Below are 19,987 nucleotides of genomic sequence, written 5' to 3'. Positions count from 1 at the left end.
TATGAAACTTACACATGAGCCAGCTATAATGTGACCAGGCGTCCTGGATTTCCAGGACAGTCCCAGTTTTTCATCACCTGTCCCAGCAGATTTCACTAAATTTAGCAAATGTCCCAGTTTTAGAGAGGGCTGACTGAACACAGAAGGAGGCAATTTTTATGTATTTCAATGCTGGATCAGTTGTCAGCCTTTTCAGAAATCAATTTAATTTACAAAGGTTATATTCTGTTTAAAAGTTGCCTAATATATTTTACTTAGTGCCTTAGACTCTGTGCTTTCTGTTGGTGAGCACTGTCTTATTTACTTATTATGAGCCCCTCTGTCAATGTGAAATTATAGTCCTTCTTCCATGTTGGTGAAATGTTCCCTTTTTTTGGTTTTCAAAAATGGGTTCATCATGCCCAGAGATCAAATATATAGCAATGAGAGAGAATGCGGTCAGAGGCAAATTGATTAAGCTTGGAAACACCAAAAGCAAGTGAGGTAAAGAGAAACAGAGTAAACGGAGGCAGATCAGTGACATGGAGTTCACAACAATGGTGAAAAATCAAGTGATCTGGGCCATAGGTTTAAGACAGCAATTCTGAGGGTGCAAGACAGAGGTTCAGGGAGAGATAGAAATAACAGACGCATAGTGGTGAGAGGTTGGTCAGAAAGGGGGGGGGGCAAATCGAAGACTAAAAGGTGAAAGATCTATCAGAGCCTGAGGTGATGGACCTTTCATTAGAGAGAAGACAGAGATGCTTAACACCTCAGATGCACAGGGGGGCAAGAGATAGAGAAAGAGAAAGAGAAAGAGAAAGAGAGAGAGAAATGGAGAAGAGGGTGAGAGAAAGGAAGATGCCAAAGGCACAGAGGAGAGCATTTGATCAGAGCCACAGGAGAGATAACAAAGTAGAGGTGAAATTTAGAAAAATAGAGTGGCAAATGAACAGAGAGTGACTGGTACACAGAAGTGAAAGAGAGCTCAAAAGAAGGGGCAAGCAAGAGATCAAACAAGGGTGTGAGGGAGATATCAGAAGCCAAGAAAGCTGGACTCGTGCTCAGACCTAACTCCTGCTCCAAGCCCGGCAAAGAACTCTTCATCATTGTCAAAAATTCACCAATCCAACAAAAGCCTTCAATACCATCACCCCCTCACAGATCCTTTGCGACAACCTCTCTTACTTTTTCCACAACAAAATACTCAAGTTCAACACCAACATTGCATCCCAGTCCACCATAGAGGACTTTATTGTGCAACCCCCCCCCCCCCCCAATGACCACCCACCTCCTAATGAACTGGAGCCCTCTCACCACAGATGACCCTCCAGAATCATGAAGACCATCCACTCAGGACAACTGCACTTACTACATGTGCAACCTGGGAAGCCTTCCGATCAGCGTCAACCTCATCACCATCATTAACTCCTCCATCCTCAGTAGAAACGTACTGGACAGCTGGAAACATGCAGAAGTCACAGCTCACCTGAAGAAACCCTTAGACAACTCACATAATCTCAGCAAGTACAGGCCCATCGTGCTCATGCCTTTCCCTACCAAAGTCCTGGAAAAAGAGATCAACCAGCAACTCTCTGGTCATCTTGAACAGCCCCACCTTCTGGACTCCACCCAATAGGGGCTACTCAGCAACCACAGCATGAAACCTGCCCTTCTGGAAGTAATAGGCGACATCTTGGTGACTTTCAATGCTGTCTTCCATGACCCCTTCATCATCAGACTCGAGGATTAAGGAATCCAGAGGGCCATCCTGAATTGGATTGCCTTTGTACTCTTCTACAGGACTCAATGAATCCAACTCTCCACTTTCACCTCCGAATGCAAGAAGCTCATATGCAGAGTCCTCTAGGGCTCCTTCCTCAGTCCAGCTCTCTTGACCCCATGCCCACATCATAAGACCCCAAGGCATTAACATTGTCTCCTATGCCAATGACAACAAACTCATTCTCTCCCTCCGTAACACACACAGCACCACCAGAACCAATTTCACTGCCTGCAGGTCCGATGTGGCCAACTGCATGAGAGAAAACTGCCTCAAAGTCAACCAGGACAAAACGGATAGTCTGATTTTCACAAACAAGAGTTCCCCTAGGGACTCCTCCTGGTGACCACCCAACTTAGGTCCCACAAAACATGCCAAAACATGTTATATCTGGTGGTATTAGCGAATCTATGATTGATTGTGATTGTGGGATTTGCCATGGCTTAATGATACATATCAAGTTGATATTTATAAGGCTTATTAGCGAAATCTTGCATATTATAGAATCCTCTTGATGTTGTTTTGTTGGTTGTGTTAATCTAAATTCGCTCAGTTTGTATAGGAGTCTTATGTGATTTTTTGGAAATACAACTCTGTTGCTTGATAAATGCTGCCTTGCATGGTTTATTTAATTTCCTGTTATTTTGAAAGCACAGCTTTGAACTGACCTATGGGGGAAGATGTTAATGACTGCCCATGTCCAGGGCTATGACAGATAATGTTTGGGAATTGTCTGAGTCTTGGGAAAGTTAAAAAATGAGGAGCTTCGGCGGTATGCATGTTTGTAGAATAGTAGTGGTGGCTAATTAGACAATTTTACACATACCTGAATCATCGCAGCATCTTAAAAAGTGTGAAGTTTAGGTGCTATGCCTATTTGTCGAACAGATTTGTGTTTAATTTTACAGCTCTCCATAGAACTATATGAAAAACTTTCGAACTGCAATTAGCTTTGTTTCTTTAGAGCTTGTTTAGATGCATTATCAAATCGAAGAAGCTATGTGGATATGTGGTTAAATGTCCATGACAAAACTCATAATCCTATGCCATCTGTCTGCTTGTGAATTCTGACCTTTGGTAAAAGACACTGCTATGCAGAAAACAGAGTTCCTGTAATTGCCGTCAAAATATGCTAGCTTCCTTATTTGTTCACTCTTTTTATTTGTTAACGGTGAACAACCTGTCCCCTAAACCACCCTGTGAATTAGCTGATATTGAGAAAATCAGATATTTTCACCCATGTAAATCATCCTTCACAAAGAGTCAAGAATCCTAAAATGAAACTCATGTCCCATGAGAGTGATATATTTGCCAATCTTTGCTTTGTTTTTCTATTGTCCTGGAGTAGAAATGTGTCGCTAAACCAGTTCGAACCTAAATATATTTTCTGTAAGACTTCTTTCAACCACTTCTTGCCTTTACTGCTTACAATGGAATGTGTAACCAAAAAACTATTGAAATCATACCTATGCCTGGTCTCTTTAGAGTTTCCTGCAGCACACTCCTTCTTCTACCTGGCAGGTATTTATTACCTCCCCCGGCATTATGGTGCACATAGTCCTCAAAATAATATTTAAGTAAATAAGCAGTGCGTAATTTGAGCTGGTGTTTGCAGGTGGGACACTTATTTTTGGGGACCACACTTACTTTTCCACATCATACTTTGACCCAGAGCAAGAGTGAGAAAAATACAAAGGGAGAAAGAAGAATAAAAGTGTAAAACTAAAAGAAATCTGTGTCAAGGAAAGAACTTGGATGAAAATAAACCTGAAACAATGAGATAAAGGGGCAGGGGGTATCTGGCTATGGATGGAAGAGGCTTGAGGTGGTGAAACCCACGACCATCCTTCCCAATTAGCATATTGCTATGTGTGGGGAAAAAGAGAAGAAGCACCAAATTTTGGAAGCTTAATTAGAAAAATATAAACCCCTTTCTGTGGGCACTTCTTGCCAGTCATTCCGGATTGGTTAAGACTACCGCCTAGCAGTTCATACTACCGGCTGCAGTATTGTAACATATGCCATTCCTTTAAGTTTCCTCATGGTCATGAGTATGCCATCGGTCAAAAACCCTACATCGCAACCAGTGATTCTGCATAATCTTCTCGTTTGATGGCTATATTACATTAGCAGATGCGCAACCCGTTACTTGTATGAAAACCTGTGCATGTTTTGCTTTGTATACTTTAGACATTGAACTGAACAATGCATATCTTTTTGAAATACATTATTAAAAAATAAAACACATTGCACTTCGCTTTATATTTGTGGTACTCAAAAACATCAGTCCACATGTTATGTATTGATAAAGATCCCTAGTTTAAAAATAAAAAAAATGTGGCTTATTTGAATGCAGTAACCGAACAAAGCTTATCACTATGGGGTCTAGTTATCTCATCGGGTACCCTTGAAAAGCCTAATTTTTCACTTGTATTCATCAGGAGGCTCCACCTCTTTGACTATGTGAGGTTTCCAGGTAAAACCCCGCCGATGGCTGAGTTACCATAGACCTTGTAATCCTATAAATCACTTTATAGTGACAGATGTAAAAATCACCAGGGCTCCATGAACTTCAAGTCACCTAAATGCTAGAGGAAGTGGAAGTGACATCACACGCCATTTGAACTTTATTTTCCCTCACGCACACACCCTTGCACATATACACACACATTCACACACACACAAACTTTCACACGCAAGCAGGCACAGAACACACATTTAAAAGCATTTTTTACTTACTTTAGCTGCCAGAGAGGGTCGTATTCCAATTAATCATACTCCATTCTTCACTACGCTAATAGTGAATAATGTGTTATTTACCATTAGTTTAATAATACACGGATAGAAAACAGGGCAGCTGGAGCCCCCAACCGATGTCCATGAGGACGAGCTGCCCTTGTGTTCGTGGCACTGATTTTACCCCCTTTGAGGTCAGCAATCGCAAAGGCAGTGCCAGGGTTCACAATGCTCAAGCCAGAAGTCACAGCTAAGACCCCTGGCGACCCCCAAATGACGTACACATACAATGAAAGGGTTAAATTAACAGCGACTGTCATTTGGACTTGTCATGACTTGTGAAGTTTTTTATTTTAGCATGATCATTCGTTCTGATTTTTTTCTGTTGACTTCCTTTATTTTGCTAAGTAGCAAGGTGCTCCTAGATGTCCCATTTCAATGGTATAACTCTCAACTATTTGATCTTGGCCATTCTAGGTAAAGACGTTTTTAGTGGGGGGAAAAAAACATTTTAAAGAAAGCTTAGTGAAAATTAGAAAACTGTGGAGCCATGGTAAAGTTTCAGGCCATTACATTCCCTCTCTTCTAATAAAAAAAAAAACAAAAAAAACAGTTATATCCTTATCAAGGCGTGTGAGACTAAGATATCCCTTCCAGAAGATAAACCTGTGCAGAAATGGATAAAATAACCAGAGACTATTGAGTAGAAACACTATATTCCTTTATACCAGTATGGGGCACATAAAACAAAGTCGTCTCAGGTTGTTGTATCATTTATTCAATCATTTTTCCTAAGAGTATGCCCTTTTCCTCATCAACACTGACGAACAGGCCCGATAAATTGAGGTGTTCTTTTTTCATCTGTTTTATGTTTTTCTAGTTTATAGACATCATTAAAAAAAATAAACTTTACAGTAATACATTAGTTTTTTCTTATTTTGTTCTTTAAAAAAAGAAGTAGGGAAAGGAAGAATAAAGCACGCGATGTGACTATGTGTATACCCATATATGTATATATAGGCTAATATATATATACGTATAGATCTTGAAATGAGGGGTACCAGACTAGCAAGGAGCAACACGGTGTGAGGAGGTGAAATGAGTAGGTCCATGATAACCAAAAACACATGAAAATTCAGAAAAGGACAATCAGAATATTTGAACAATTTCACGCTGTCTTGTTTTTTCTTTTAATTTCAATTGAACAATGAAAGCAATAGAAAGGAATATATAATTCAAACAAAGCCATATTGTCTTCTTTCTTCAGCTCTCCTCTTGTTAGGTTTTTTGTATTTTCAAAGTTGTAGCAACTCTTTGAGACAGATGCTGAAAAGGCGATCAGCTCCCCTGCAAAATGAACTACACTTTTGACCGTAGATTGCACCAGTGGAGATGGCCCAATGGTTGTTAGAGGGGGCGATGTCACCTTCCTTTTCTTCATTCCCCCGCTCTGATGAAGATGAGGAATCCAAACAAGAGACCACAAATGGTTGCCAAACAGAGTTGAACACACGTAGATTTTTAGGAACATTTTCATAAACCTGTTTCCCCGCTCCTTCAAGGCAGTCCTAGAGCCAAGATAGCGAGATGCCCCTTTTACTCGCCTTCTTAAGGCTCTTTCATCCACCTCAGAGTTTCTTGAGGCTTGTGTTGAGGTTCTGCACTTTGACTTTGAGATACCAAAAAGCACTCATTCCTATCTCCTGTCGCACTGTCTCCATCACAGTTATGGGTCTTTCTCAGAAATTAAGGTGTCCTTCGTGGGGAAAAAAATAAACTTTCAATTTACTCCCCTCCAAGACACAGCCTACGCTTGCATGCCCTCCCTCTTCAAATCGTCTCTTGGTAACTCTGAACAATATGCGTCCAGTTCCACTTTTCGGCATTGGAACCTGGTAGAAAACCAGTTTTTTTGAGTTTGAGACCATATATTTGCAAACATTTTCCCCCTCCCCGACCCCAGGCTATTTCTGTTGATGTCACATTCTTGCTTCCAGAACTTATAAAGCTAGTTTGAGGATTAGGAAAGGGAAGAACTCCAAAGATCGCCAGACGTTCAGCCGAGCACCCTGTGACTTCTCGTCAACGTAGCTCATGATATCCGTCGTCAATTGCGTCTAGAAGATAAAAAGAGATAGTTAGGTTCCACAAAGTGATGCAATTCCCAGCTTCTGCTTTTTCGAGGTTTTAAATACCCATGTTTTATGATCCTGCAACGGGTTCTGTTTATCTTCACCACTGCTTACAACATGAGATACTTGGACACAAATGTATGCAAGTGATTTGATTTTCAATTGACATGCTTTGATGTTTGGCTAAATGTTGTGCTATATGCTGGCGGATCTACAACCATCAGGATCGATTTTGTAGTTAGGACACAAGCAAATGTGCAAAATGCATGAGTTCATCTGAGACATGTGCCTAGGACATCAAGAAATGTGCTGCGTCCTATTCAGTCATAGATGTTTGGATGTAACACATCCTGCACTTATTTGCTGGTACTTGGGGTCACCACGGGTAAATTATGGAACCTTCTTGGGGGCATCCAGGATCCCTATGTGTTATTGTGTCCCACCGTGGAGGTGTGTTCATTGTCTGCATGATCATAGATAGACCTGCATGAAAATTGTATTGTAAAATCATAATCTGGCACAATTTCCGATTTAAAGAGGTTTTTTTTTTTTTGGGCATTATGTTTTTGTGGATCTTAATTTTTTTGGGAATATTAGTCTAAGTGGAAAATGTCTTTTGGAATCTGTGGTGTGTACCATACATGTGAGACATTTTCTGCTCGAATGAGTCTCCCTCCGGTATCTCTTGTGCTTTTTTTTAATCTATGAGAGGTATTAGAAAAATGCAATTGCATAACACATAATTTAATATATTTTTCACGAATATTATGTTTATTATATGAGGAGAAATTTTGCCCACACCTAATCAGAACTCTGTGTATGAAAGCTTGCCGATTCAATACTTTATTCCGATCTCCAGGATAATAAAAATCATACATATACAAATCCATACAGAACAGTCCAAAAAATAAAACAACCATGGAACCAAGTACTTGTTTCCTAAGGCACATCATATCATATATAGATACAAAAGAAAGGAAAGTTTGCCTCTGTCAAAAGTAGAAATGCATATTTCTAAATTCAGTGAGTGGTAGCATGTCCCCTTTGTGTACAGTCAGCAGAATGTTAGCCTCTGCTCAGTATGGGCCGTAAGCTACTTTTTTACATTTGATTTCAGCCCCCGTACCATATGGTTCAGGTTAGGCAAATGAATATGAAGGGCGTACTGCCTACTCTTGCATAATCTAGAGGTGGGCTGAAGGTGCAATGATGAACTGTGCATCTTGTGCTCTCAAAGTGTGTATGGATGTCCCTTTCCTGGACTAGGAACTTGAAACCTTTGCACATTTTTCACAAATATCTTCAGCTTAATTTATATAGTTGATTTCTTATTCAGTAGAGGTGTTAGTTGTACACTGTGAGGAATATTTGCAAGCCCCTAGCGCCTTCCTGCGTCATATTAGCATCATTTTTTATTACGCTAATGAGGCGTTAGGAAGGCTTTTTTGCAACACCATATTTACAAAGTGGCAGAACGCTTGCATTGCTTGCAAAACTCTGAAAAAGTGTAAACTTTCAGTCAAAACACCTACGTACATTTTCCATCTTGGCCAGGTAGAATAAAGTGAAAAATATTTCACAGTGGACAGATAAACTCTGTTCACGGCCTATTTGACAGCTTCTTTGGTTAGCAATATATCCAACCCTATTCTCAATCTTTTCTCAAGAGTCTATCTGTAAATTTTGTGTATGTTAGCAACATGGTAATACTCGATAACGCCATGCTACAGTATTTATTTCTGAATTTGCATTTGACATGCTTCTGGTTTACATATCTTTCTTCTTGAGCTCTTGCCTTCCTGCCTTTTACATTGTTCATATTTATTTTCTCAACTTTCCAAGGCATCAAAACATCTCCCACTTTACATCACAGTGCAGAAAATATTTAGAAGAAGTCTCATGCTTTTCCGAATAATGCTCACTAGACCCCTTCATTCTTTCTAGGACACTGATCTACCCTCTGTTAAATAGAAATATTACTAACATCTCATTACTGAGTAATCAACTTAGCTTAACTTCAATTTTCCTTTCCTCGTTGAACACCTTCTTTGTTGTCTATTTTCTCCCTTCTGTCTAAGCTGCTTATTTTGCAACTTGCTTCAGCTCTTGAATTGATAAAGTTCGTTCTTTCTTTCTTCAGTCTACTTCTAGATTCCTTGTGTTGGACTTTTGCTTATGCAGGGTCATCCCCAGTCTTTTTTCGCCTCCTGCCTCCTATTTTTTTCTGACATGTTGCTGTTGGCTTTTCAACTCTGAGCACTTTACCACTGCTAACCAGTGCTAAAGTGCATATGCTCTCCTGTTTAAATTGTATGTAAGTGGTTTATCCATGATTGGCATATTTGATTTACTAGTAAGTCCCTAGTAAGGTGCACTAGAGGTGCCAGGGCCTGTAAATCAAATGCTACTAGTGGGCCTGCAGCACTGGTTGTGCCACCCACATAAGTAGCTCTGTAATCATGTCTCAGACCTGCCCCTGCAGTGTCTGTATGTGTATTTTTACACTGTAAATTCGACTTGGCAAGTGTACCCACTTGCCAGGCCTAAACCTTCCCTTTCCTTACATGTAAGGCACCCCTAAGGTAGGCCCGAGGTAGCCCCAAGGGCAGGGTGCAGTGTATGGATAAGGTAGGACATATAGTAATGTGGTTTATATGTCCTGACAGTGAAATACTGCCAATTTCGTTTTCACTGTTGCAAGGTCTGTCTCTCTCTCATAGGATAATATGGGGGCTACCTTTAAATATGATTAAAGTGTAGATTCCCCTAGAGAGTAGATGGACATGTGGAGTTTGGGATCCCTGAACTCACAATTTAAAAATACATCTTTTAGTAAAGTTGATTTTGAGATTGTGCGTTTGGAAATGCCACTTTTAGAAAGTGAGCATTTTCTTGCTTAAACCATTCTGTGACTCTGCCTTGTTTGTGGATTCCCTGTCTGGGTCAGTTTGACAGTTGGGTTGTTTTTCACCTCACACCAGACAGTGACACAAAGGGAGCTGGGGTGTAATCTGCATTTCCTGATTAGCCATCTCTGCTAGGAGGGAGGGGTGGAGTGGTCACTCTCATCTGAAAGGACTGTGCCTGCCTCTGACAATGCTGTCTCCAACCCCCTGGTGTGTGTCTGAGGCCTTGCCTGGGCAAGGCAGGATTTCACAAGAAGGTGTGAGTCCCCTTTGAAGGAAGGTGACTTCAAAGACTAAAATGGGTATAAGAAGGGCACCCAAACTTACAAACTTTAGAAACACTTCTGGAACCAAGAGGAACCTCTGCCTGGAGAAGAGCTGATAGCTGAGGAACAAGTGCTGCCCTGCCTGTGACTGTGCTTTGTGGAGCTTTCCTGCAGTGCTGCTTCTGCCAGAGTAAGAGGGCAAAGACTGGACTTTGTGTGCCTTCCATCTTGAAGAAGAAATCTCCAAGGGCTTGATGTAGAGCTTGCCTCCTGTTGTTGAAGTCTCAGGGATAGCAAAGACTTCTTCCTGCCAGCACCTGGAGTCTCTGGAGAGACCCCTACTCTGCTCTGTGGTGCCCTTCCAGTTCCTGGGACCCTGAAAGGAGAGGCTGGCAGCCTAAGGACAAAAATACACGCACCGAGCACCGTGCGGAGAAAAGATCGACGCGAAACCAATCGCGGCTGAGAAAACGACGCGACGCCGGTTCCGCAGCTGAGAAACGACGCCGCAGGAAACGCGACCGAAAAACCGACGCCCGGAGCAGGAGAAACGACGCGCAGCATCGCTGACGGAGGCTGAGAGATCGCACCCTGCGCCGCGGGACTTTCGGATCGTCGTGTGGCTGGCTTTTTCAACGCACACCGCCGTGCCGAGTTGTTTTCGACGCACACAGCCGTGCAGGGTTACTTTCGACGCACACCGCCCGTGCGGGGTTATTTTTGACGCAAACCAGGTACATTTTCACGCTAGCAGCGCTAGTGTGGTGTTACAACTACCTAAAGACTCTTTTTATTTTAAACCTTTAAAAAATCATAACTTGACTTGTGTATGTTGGATTTTTGTCGTTTTGGTCTTGTTTTGTCTAGATAAATATTTCCTATTTTTCTAAACTGGTGTTGTGTCATTTTGTAGTGTTTTCATTAAGTTACTGTGTGTGTTGGTACAAATACTTTACGCCCAGCACTCTGAGGTTAAGCCTACTGCTCTGCCAAGCTACCAAGGGGGTAAGCAGGGGTTAGCTGAGGGTGATTCTCTTTTATCCTAACTAGAGTGAGGGTCCTTGCTTGAACAGGGGGTAACCTGACTGTCAACCAGAGACCCCATTTCTAACATTGGTGACCAGCGGTCGGGATTTGGACTTGTATTTGTACTTGACATACAGTGATTAAGTGTACACTACTGTTTTGATCTCAGACCACTACGTGACCACATACTACTAGTCTTGTGATTTTTGGTTTTTTACTTGGACTGTTTTTCTCTGCATTCAGTTTCTTTTTTTCGCTGATCCCGTGATTGACTTTGCTGAAACTTCATTTGAGAACTTGCTTTTCTGTTTTTGGAACTGTGCATATTTTTTTTACCTCTCATCATGTCCCAGTCTGGAGATGCCCTAGCTGAAGCTGCTTTTGACTTGGAGAAATTGGAGAGCTACAAAGTGGCTCAGTTGAAGCAGTTTTGTAGTAATGTTGGCTGTCCCATTAAGAGCTCATCCAAGAAGGATGAGCTGCAAAAGGCGCTGAGGGCCTGGGTGACAGCCAAAGCAGCTGAGGGGCACACAGATGAGGAGCCAGAGGGGGAAGAGGAGTTGCAAGTCACTCACACTGATGTAGTGGGTGGGCCTGCTATGTCTCAGGGGAGAATCTCCAGGGCAGGTAGCAGTGTGTCCTCCAAGAGTCTGACTCCTGAAGAGTTACAGGACAGACAGGCAGAAAGGGTTCGCCGGTTGGAGGCAGAAAAGTTGAGGGTGCAAAGGGAGTATGACAAGTGGGAAAAGTTGGAAGAAAGGAGGAGGAACTTAGAGATTAAAAAAATGATTTATGCTTACGAGCTTAAATTGAAAGAGCTGGAAGTCATGAGGGCTGAGTCCAGCTGGAATGGTGGCAGCAACAATTGTATATCCAGTGATGCTGCAGAAGTGCACATGCCCAGAGAGGTGGTGCCCTACTTGAAGGAGGGAGTTAACACACGCCAGGAGGTTCAGGGGTATGAGGTAGCTCCAGTGATGCACAGGGTCTCTGAGGTGGATTGGGGAACTGGCATGGAGAGTCATATTCCTACTGGTGGGAGGGACACTCTACTGACTCTAGGTGAGAGTGACAGGGAGAGGGGTTCCCCCCAGGTAGAAGTCCTGGTTATGGAGTGTGAAAACATCCCAGAAGAGTGTGGGTTGAGTGTCAGGGACAGTCAGGTACTGTCTCACCAGTCTCAGGAGGGTGATGTGGGGTGCTTTTTCAAAGCAGAGTCACTGGATGGTTGGGTGAAGGGTACTTTGGTTAATTCATGCGAGGGGCTGAGTGATGTAATTGCTGGAGAGCATATGTCTAGTCCTTATTTTCCAGAGCTATGCCAACACCAGGTGGAGTGTGAGTTCTCTGACCCCAGGGAGCTTACAATGGAGGCAGACTTCTGGGTGAGTACCAGAGAGTCTGAAGAGGCATTTGGGGGTGCTCCTGAGAGGAGTGGTCTAGGTAGTTCCCAACCAGGTGAGGTAGGGAAGGATTGTAGTGTCCCAGGTAGGTCCCAGTGTAGTGGGATGGGTGAGGGACCCCATGTCCAGTCTCAGAGGAGAGGGAATGGGGATGGGTTGAGGCCCAAGGTGCCCGAGATCCGGTCCCAGGTCCTGGAGGGTTCCCTGCGGGAACACCAGGAGGGGAGCCTAGCCTGTACCATAGGGCCATCTGTTGAGGGAGACCCCACAGTGTCAGGAGAACTTGGGGGGGCGGCTGTAGCCAGCGTCCCACCAGTTCTGGTGTCTGGCAGTACCACTCCTAGTGAGGGGGTGCAGAAGTCCAGGCAGAGGGTTGAGAGGGGGTTGCGGACCCCAGTGGAGAACCTGGAGGGTCAGGGGTCAGCTCTGAGAGCAGAGCCCCCCATGAATGACCTTGGTGAGACCATTTCTGGGCTGGGGGGAATCCAGACTCTGTCAGATGGGCAGAGGTCAGGAGACCTGCGCCAGCCAGACTCTTGTGTGGCCCTTCGGGACAGTGTGTCCCTTGAGGGGGGTAAGTGTGCCCCCCTGGAAGTCCTGGTGTGCCAGGCAATGGTTCAACCGCAGGGTGGTGACTCTGGGTTGAATGATCAGGTTCAGGGGGTAAACTCTGACCTGATGGGGGGTAAGTGTGCTCCCAAGGAAGTCCTGGTGTGCCAGGCAGTGGTTCAACCGCAGGGAGGTGACCCTGGGTTGGATGACCAGGTTCAGAGGGTAAACTCTGACCTGGTAGGGGGTAGGTATGCCCCCCAGGAAGTCCTGGTTTGCCAGGCAGTGATCCAGTCTGTGGGTACAGACCCTGGATTGGGAGGCCAGGTTAAGGGTGTCCCCCCTGACCTGGAGGAAGGGGCTACTGCTAACAGTGCCCCTACCATGTTGTCTTCTGGGGGGGGGCACTCCTAGTTGGGTGGGTCAGGACCCCAGAAGAGAGGGCAGGGGGAGGGAAGCCTCACCCCTGGCCCTGGTCCAACCTGAAAGTACAGACCCCAGGTTGGAGGCTCAGTTGCAGGTTAACATCCCTGCACTGATGGAAGAATTGTGCAGGACTGCTTCTACAAGCACCCTGACAGTTTTTGACTCTGGGGGTGCCGCTTCTGCAGGGAGGGTACAGAGCCCCAGAGGGGAGGACCAGGGTCAGGTTAACATCCCTGACCTGGTGGAAGAGAGAGTGGTCAAAGGGTGCCAGGCACCTGGGGCTACCACCCCCCACTCTCCACAGTCACAGTGGTTAGAGAGGCCTGAGGTCGGGCTCTCATCCCTGACAGTTGTCTGGGGCCACTGTGGCTTGCTGTCCTGGTGGACAGAGTTGCCCCTGGGGGGGGGAGGACGAGAGTCACACCCCGGGGGTGGAGTGGGCAGCACCACTGTGTTGGCCCTGGTGGTACTATCTGCCCATTGCAATACATCTGTGAGCAAAGTAAAGTTAGGTGTTGCACAGATGGTGTCTGTAGATGTGGAGAAGGGTTCTCCATGGGTTAGCTTAGTGGGCCCTGAGAGTATGGACAGAGGGATCCAACTGGAGTCAGGAAGGCGTAGAACTGGAACATGCCCCTGCTGTTGTGGGCCTGGGTCCTTGTTCTATCGCCCCAATCAGGGAAGTACATCAAGGTATTGATTGTTCTCCCCTGGCTTTAGGCTGGTAGGGGGTCGTGTTGGACTTTTGCTTATGCAGGGTCATCCCCAGTCTTTTTTCGCCTCCTGCCTCCTATTTTTTTCTGACATGTTGCTGTTGGCTTTTCAACTCTGAGCACTTTACCACTGCTAACCAGTGCTAAAGTGCATATGCTCTCCTGTTTAAATTGTATGTAAGTGGTTTATCCATGATTGGCATTTTTGATTTACTAGTAAGTCCCTAGTAAGGTGCACTAGAGGTGCCAGGGCCTGTAAATCAAATGCTACTAGTGGGCCTGCAGCACTGGTTGTGCCACCCACATAAGTAGCTCTGTAATCATGTCTCAGACCTGCCCCTGCAGTGTCTGTATGTGTATTTTTACACTGTAAATTCGACTTGGCAAGTGTACCCACTTGCCAGGCCTAAACCTTCCCTTTCCTTACATGTAAGGCACCCCTAAGGTAGGCCCGAGGTAGCCCCAAGGGCAGGGTGCAGTGTATGGATAAGGTAGGACATATAGTAATGTGGTTTATATGTCCTGACAGTGAAATACTGCCAATTTCGTTTTCACTGTTGCAAGGTCTGTCTCTCTCTCATAGGATAATATGGGGGCTACCTTTAAATATGATTAAAGTGTAGATTCCCCTAGAGAGTAGATAGACATGTGGAGTTTGGGATCCCTGAACTCACAATTTAAAAATACATCTTTTAGTAAAGTTGATTTTGAGATTGTGCGTTTGGAAATGCCACTTTTAGAAAGTGAGCATTTTCTTGCTTAAACCATTCTGTGACTCTGCCTTGTTTGTGGATTCCCTGTCTGGGTCAGTTTGACAGTTGGGTTGTTTTTCACCTCACACCAGACAGTGACACAAAGGGAGCTGGGGTGTAATCTGCATTTCCTGATTAGCCATCTCTGCTAGGAGGGAGGGGTGGAGTGGTCACTCTCATCTGAAAGGACTGTGCCTGCCTCTGACAATGCTGTCTCCAACCCCCTGGTGTGTGTCTGAGGCCTTGCCTGGGCAAGGCAGGATTTCACAAGAAGGTGTGAGTCCCCTTTGAAGGAAGGTGACTTCAAAGACTAAAATGGGTATAAGAAGGGCACCCAAACTTACAAACTTTAGAAACACTTCTGGAACCAAGAGGAACCTCTGCCTGGAGAAGAGCTGATAGCTGAGGAACAAGTGCTGCCCTGCCTGTGACTGTGCTTTGTGGAGCTTTCCTGCAGTGCTGCTTCTGCCAGAGTAAGAGGGCAAAGACTGGACTTTGTGTGCCTTCCATCTTGAAGAAGAAATCTCCAAGGGCTTGATGTAGAGCTTGCCTCCTGTTGTTGAAGTCTCAGGGATAGCAAAGACTTCTTCCTGCCAGCACCTGGAGTCTCTGGAGAGACCCCTACTCTGCTCTGTGGTGCCCTTCCAGTTCCTGGGACCCTGAAAGGAGAGGCTGGCAGCCTAAGGACAAAAATACACGCACCGAGCACCGTGCGGAGAAAAGATCGACGCGAAACCAATCGCGGCTGAGAAAACGACGCGACGCCGGTTCCGCAGCTGAGAAACGACGCCGCAGGAAACGCGACCGAAAAACCGACGCCCGGAGCAGGAGAAACGACGCGCAGCATCGCTGACGGAGGCTGAGAGATCGCACCCTGCGCCGCGGGACTTTCGGATCGTCGTGTGGCTGGCTTTTTCAACGCGCACCGCCGTGCCGAGTTGTTTTCGACGCACACAGCCGTGCAGGGTTACTTTCGACGCACACCGCCCGTGCGGGGTTATTTTTGACGCAAACCAGGTACATTTTCACGCTAGCAGCGCTAGTGTGGTGTTACAACTACCTAAAGACTCTTTTTATTTTAAACCTTTAAAAAATCATAACTTGACTTGTGTATGTTGGATTTTTGTCGTTTTGGTCTTGTTTTGTCTAGATAAATATTTCCTATTTTTCTAAACTGGTGTTGTGTCATTTTGTAGTGTTTTCATTAAGTTACTGTGTGTGTTGGTACAAATACTTTACGCCCAGCACTCTGAGGTTAAGCCTACTGCTCTGCCAAGCTACCAAGGGGGTAAGCAGGGGTTAGCTGAGGGTGATTCTCTTTTATCCTAACTAGAGTGAGGGTCCTTGCTTGAACAGGGGGTAACCTGACTGTCAACCAGAGACCCCATTTCTAACACCTTGCTTTTTCTTTTATTCCCTACCTTTCTATCAGTCCGATCTCTGTTGCCTTTCCTGTGCTAATTCTATTGCCGTTTGCCCTGGTCTTCTTCCCACTCCCCCCTCTAAAGTCTCGCAGTACTATTCAGCTCCTGTCTAGCACAGACATTGTTACACGATTCTTCTTCTGCCCCTATTCTTAACTTTTTTTCTCTCTACTGTCCTACGCCAACTAATTAAAAAATGGCACATTTGATATCAAGATAAACCAATGTCTCAACCTTTGATTAAATGATGCCCCTTGTGAAATACCTGTCTAGTAATATCCTGAGAAAGACCTAAGAGGAGAGCTACCTAGCTTTAGTAGGGACTAATTTGATCCTTTGGGCTGTGACATGAGGTCTATCTCTCCAATGGGTGCAAAGTCATTATAAAAATATGCAAGGTCTGTGAACTCACAAGCATGGATTCACAAAACTTTAGAATATGTGTCAACCTTGAGCATTTACTGGGCTATGTCAAACCCAGGTCCTGGTTTTAGGCATTGCCTCAAGTGAGATTCTGAGTGCCACAACTGGGAGATTTAAATAATATTACAGGAAAGTCAACTGTGATTCATAAATGAATTGCCCACAAATGCGCAAGTCATTAGACTAAAAGATTTAGGTCACCATTATGAGTGAGGGAAACTATCCTCCATACTTTGAGATGTTCATTCTTCTGACATAGATCGTTCACCAATACTGCTATCACCGGCATGGCAGAGGCACGACAATCTACTGATGGCAGACTGCCACACAGTTTTTTTTTAAAACACCCCAAAAGTGACAATTTGTTTCTAAAGCTCTAAAAATCAATGACCCTGATATAGTGTTACCTTGCTCATTGCGTGAGCTCATGGATGGAAAGTGCATTTTCCAAACCTCTAATTGAGGTGGGGAGTTGCGAATGTGGTGAGGCAGGGCATCTGTCAGTTTATGGCAGTCTGGCACAGGTAACCATTAAATAACTGACATTTCTCACTGGAGGGATAAACTGTAGTAGATTACCTAATTTTCTGTGCAAATGAATCTGAGACTAGTAAACCAGTTAACAACACTGCTACTCTTCACAGTGGTGAATGTATGCGCAACACAGTTCAGAACCAGGGCACTTACTTCTGGAATGCAGGGACTCAGCTCTTGGGATTTGTTATGCTTCAGTCCATATTCCTAAAAAATGAAAAGAATGGATATAATTACAATACATATCCTTGCAGTTCCTGTGGTTAACTTAGTTCGTATTACTAGTAGGTGAATTCTGGAGAAGTTTCACTGTAAACCGTAACTTGAATCAAGGCAGGAGTGGCCACTTATCATGCCATTCATTAGAATACATGGACTCTTGTGGGCCTGGTCAAGCAACCAGAAATGGTTTGAGAATGGGGAACAGTGGGTTAATGTTTTATTTAATGAATTTTTATACATTGCCAACCTTGTATCAAATAATCCAGCTTTCAGTTAGGAAAAGGACTGGAGAGTCCTTCTTCAATGACAGGGCCGGAACTCTCTTCTTTTGCCCTTGTCAGGACGTGAGTGGGAAAAACTACCTGCCAAGATCTTTTAACCACAATCCTGGACCTAGAGAAGGCATGGGGAACCTTGCATCTACCCCAACCACATAATAGGAGAACTCTGGCTCGGCCCCGGCACCAACATGTAATAACCCTTCCACTAGGGTGATTGTGAGAGAAAGCTTCCCCTTCCCCTTGAACAGAATGGCATGTTATGATTCACCCTATATCTGTTGGATAAATCCCATTCTTCCACGAAAAGAGATGGAAGGACCTTTCTTCAAACAAAGTACATGATAGATCCCTTCTTCTGTCAGGCAAACTTCTTTCAATAGGCATCAGAGCGCTTCACAAAAAAACAGTCTAAATTACAAAGCACATTCATTTTGTTACATTTTTGCTACATTCATATTTAAAACGATTCCAGTTGCATGGTGTAATTATGTGAACACATTTTGGAGGCAGTTAATGTGGTGATAGCCCCTGCACTCGTTTCAACCAAACCAGAGAAATACATCAAAGATGGCCACGCACAGTGTCTTGCTGACTGAGGCCAGAGCCTTCCAGCTAATTTACATGTGAGGCCTAGTTATTAGTTGAGATCAGGAAAGAAAGATGGCCTCATCCCATGTGGAGAAGCCTTGTAAGTTATGGTCTCAGCAGGATCTTTGCTGTCAGTCTCCCGTTACTGAGCATCCAGGAGGGTGAATCGAAATATTTTGCCAAAGTTCATGTGATAAGAGCGTCCAGACATGTTGTTACCAGTCCTTTCGACAGCCTAAACCCCTAGAACAAGGAACTATCACAGGGAGTTCCTATACAGAAGTGCACAAGTGACCTACAAGTACCTAGACTGGAGAGGCTAAGACCCTCGTGGAGCTTACTCAAATTTGTCACCTCTAATTAGGGATGCGAAAGAGTGACTGACTATTAGGAACACATAAACTATGTGCTTTCTCCAAGAAATGTCAGGCAGAGACCGACTGGGCTATAATGAAAAGGGGAGATGTCTCAAAACAGCTGGTTTGATAGTACTGAAAGACTCAGATTTCACACAGTCACAGGGTCTCGGGAAGGCCTACAGGATTAAGATGGAACTATTAAAACATCAGCTGATGGTCACCGCTGTGGGTGCAGTGCAATCACGTATCACCAATGTGCTCTAGCAGCATGTAGTGCTTCAGTTGATTCAGCAGCATGCCAGGTGAGAACCTTACAAGCCCATCTGAGTATTTTTATTTATTTCTCTTTTCATTGTTCTGTCTATTTTCTCGTTTGCTTTTTAATTGCTTTCCACAGTCTATTTCCTCTTTCTTCCATTTCTTCCATTTTTCAATTTCCTATGGCTGAGTGCTCTCTCCATACGTATCTTTCTATCACACTCTCGTTCTTACATTACTTAATTTGCTCTTGTTCAATACTCACTTTCTCTTTTTTCCCAGTTTTCCTACCATCCCATTTGTGTGTTATGTCTCTTCTTTCTCCCCTTTTCATATTTTGTTCTCTTTTTTCTGTTTTTTCCTCCACATCATCAACCTCCCTCACACTCTCTCATATCTCGTTATTTTCCTTGTCTCTTTTCTGTCTTTTTCTGCGACTTTTTTCACTTTCAGATATGTTGGTCTATAACTCCCTACTACTTCTCGCCTTTTTAACTATTTCTCTTTCCTCCCTTTCCATCTCTCTGTCTCTCTTGCCTCTTCATTTAAACGGTTTTCCAGTCCTCTCACTTTCCTTGTCTCTTTTCTGTATTTTTCTGCGACTCTTTCCACTTTCAGATATGGTAGTCTATAACTCCCCGTTTTACCAATTACTTCTCGCCTTTTTAACTATTTTTCTTTCTTTCTTCCCTTTCCATCTCTCTGTCTCTTTTGCCTCTTTATTTAAACAGTTTTCCAATCCTCTCACTTTCCTTGTCTCCTTTTGCTCGCCTATTTACCTTTGCCCCACGTTTCCTCTGGTTTCTTCTTTTTACTTTGGGATTTTCATCTCTCTTTATTCCTTCTCTGTCATTGTTTCCAACCCGAACCCTGTCTCATTTATTCTATATCTCTTCTTGCCTCGCTCTTTTTTAATTGTCCATCTCATTCCAGTCCATTTTCCTCCCTTACTTTTTCTAATTCCTCCTCTTATCCATCTCACTATTTGCATCTTCTTCCTTCTCTTGACTCCCACCTCATTCTCTGCCGGTCACCTCACACTACTGAAGCCTTTTCTCTCTCTGTTCCATCTCCATTTTCAGTCTCACTTTAGTCTCCTCTCTTTCACTCTTGCTCATTCCTTCCTTCATCTTTATGGCTCCTTACGCCTGTTATCTATCTCAGATTTACTGCCTTTGCCCCCTCTCCCCTCTTTCTCTCCCTGTCTCCCCCAACTCGCAAACACTC

General features: G+C 44.1%; 1 protein-coding gene across 1 annotated transcript in view; it reads right to left on the bottom strand.

The window, feature by feature from the left end:
* Nucleotides 1-5,255: 5,255 nt before the first annotated feature.
* The window catches only part of GFRA2 (GDNF family receptor alpha 2), a 281,898-nt gene continuing 267,166 nt past the window's right edge, over nt 5,256-19,987 (bottom strand). The window contains exons 8-9 of the mRNA XM_069213995.1: nt 17,206-17,259; nt 5,256-6,615 (exon numbers count right to left, since the gene is read on the bottom strand). Coding sequence (XP_069070096.1) covers nt 6,499-6,615; nt 17,206-17,259 — 171 coding nt within the window. The 3' untranslated portion in view covers nt 5,256-6,498. The remainder of the gene's footprint in view (nt 6,616-17,205; nt 17,260-19,987) is intronic.

This window comes from Pleurodeles waltl, chromosome 11, assembly GCF_031143425.1.
Source record: "Pleurodeles waltl isolate 20211129_DDA chromosome 11, aPleWal1.hap1.20221129, whole genome shotgun sequence".
Taxonomy (NCBI): Eukaryota; Metazoa; Chordata; class Amphibia; order Caudata; family Salamandridae; genus Pleurodeles; species Pleurodeles waltl.
This window is presented reverse-complemented; position numbering and strand designations above follow the sequence as displayed.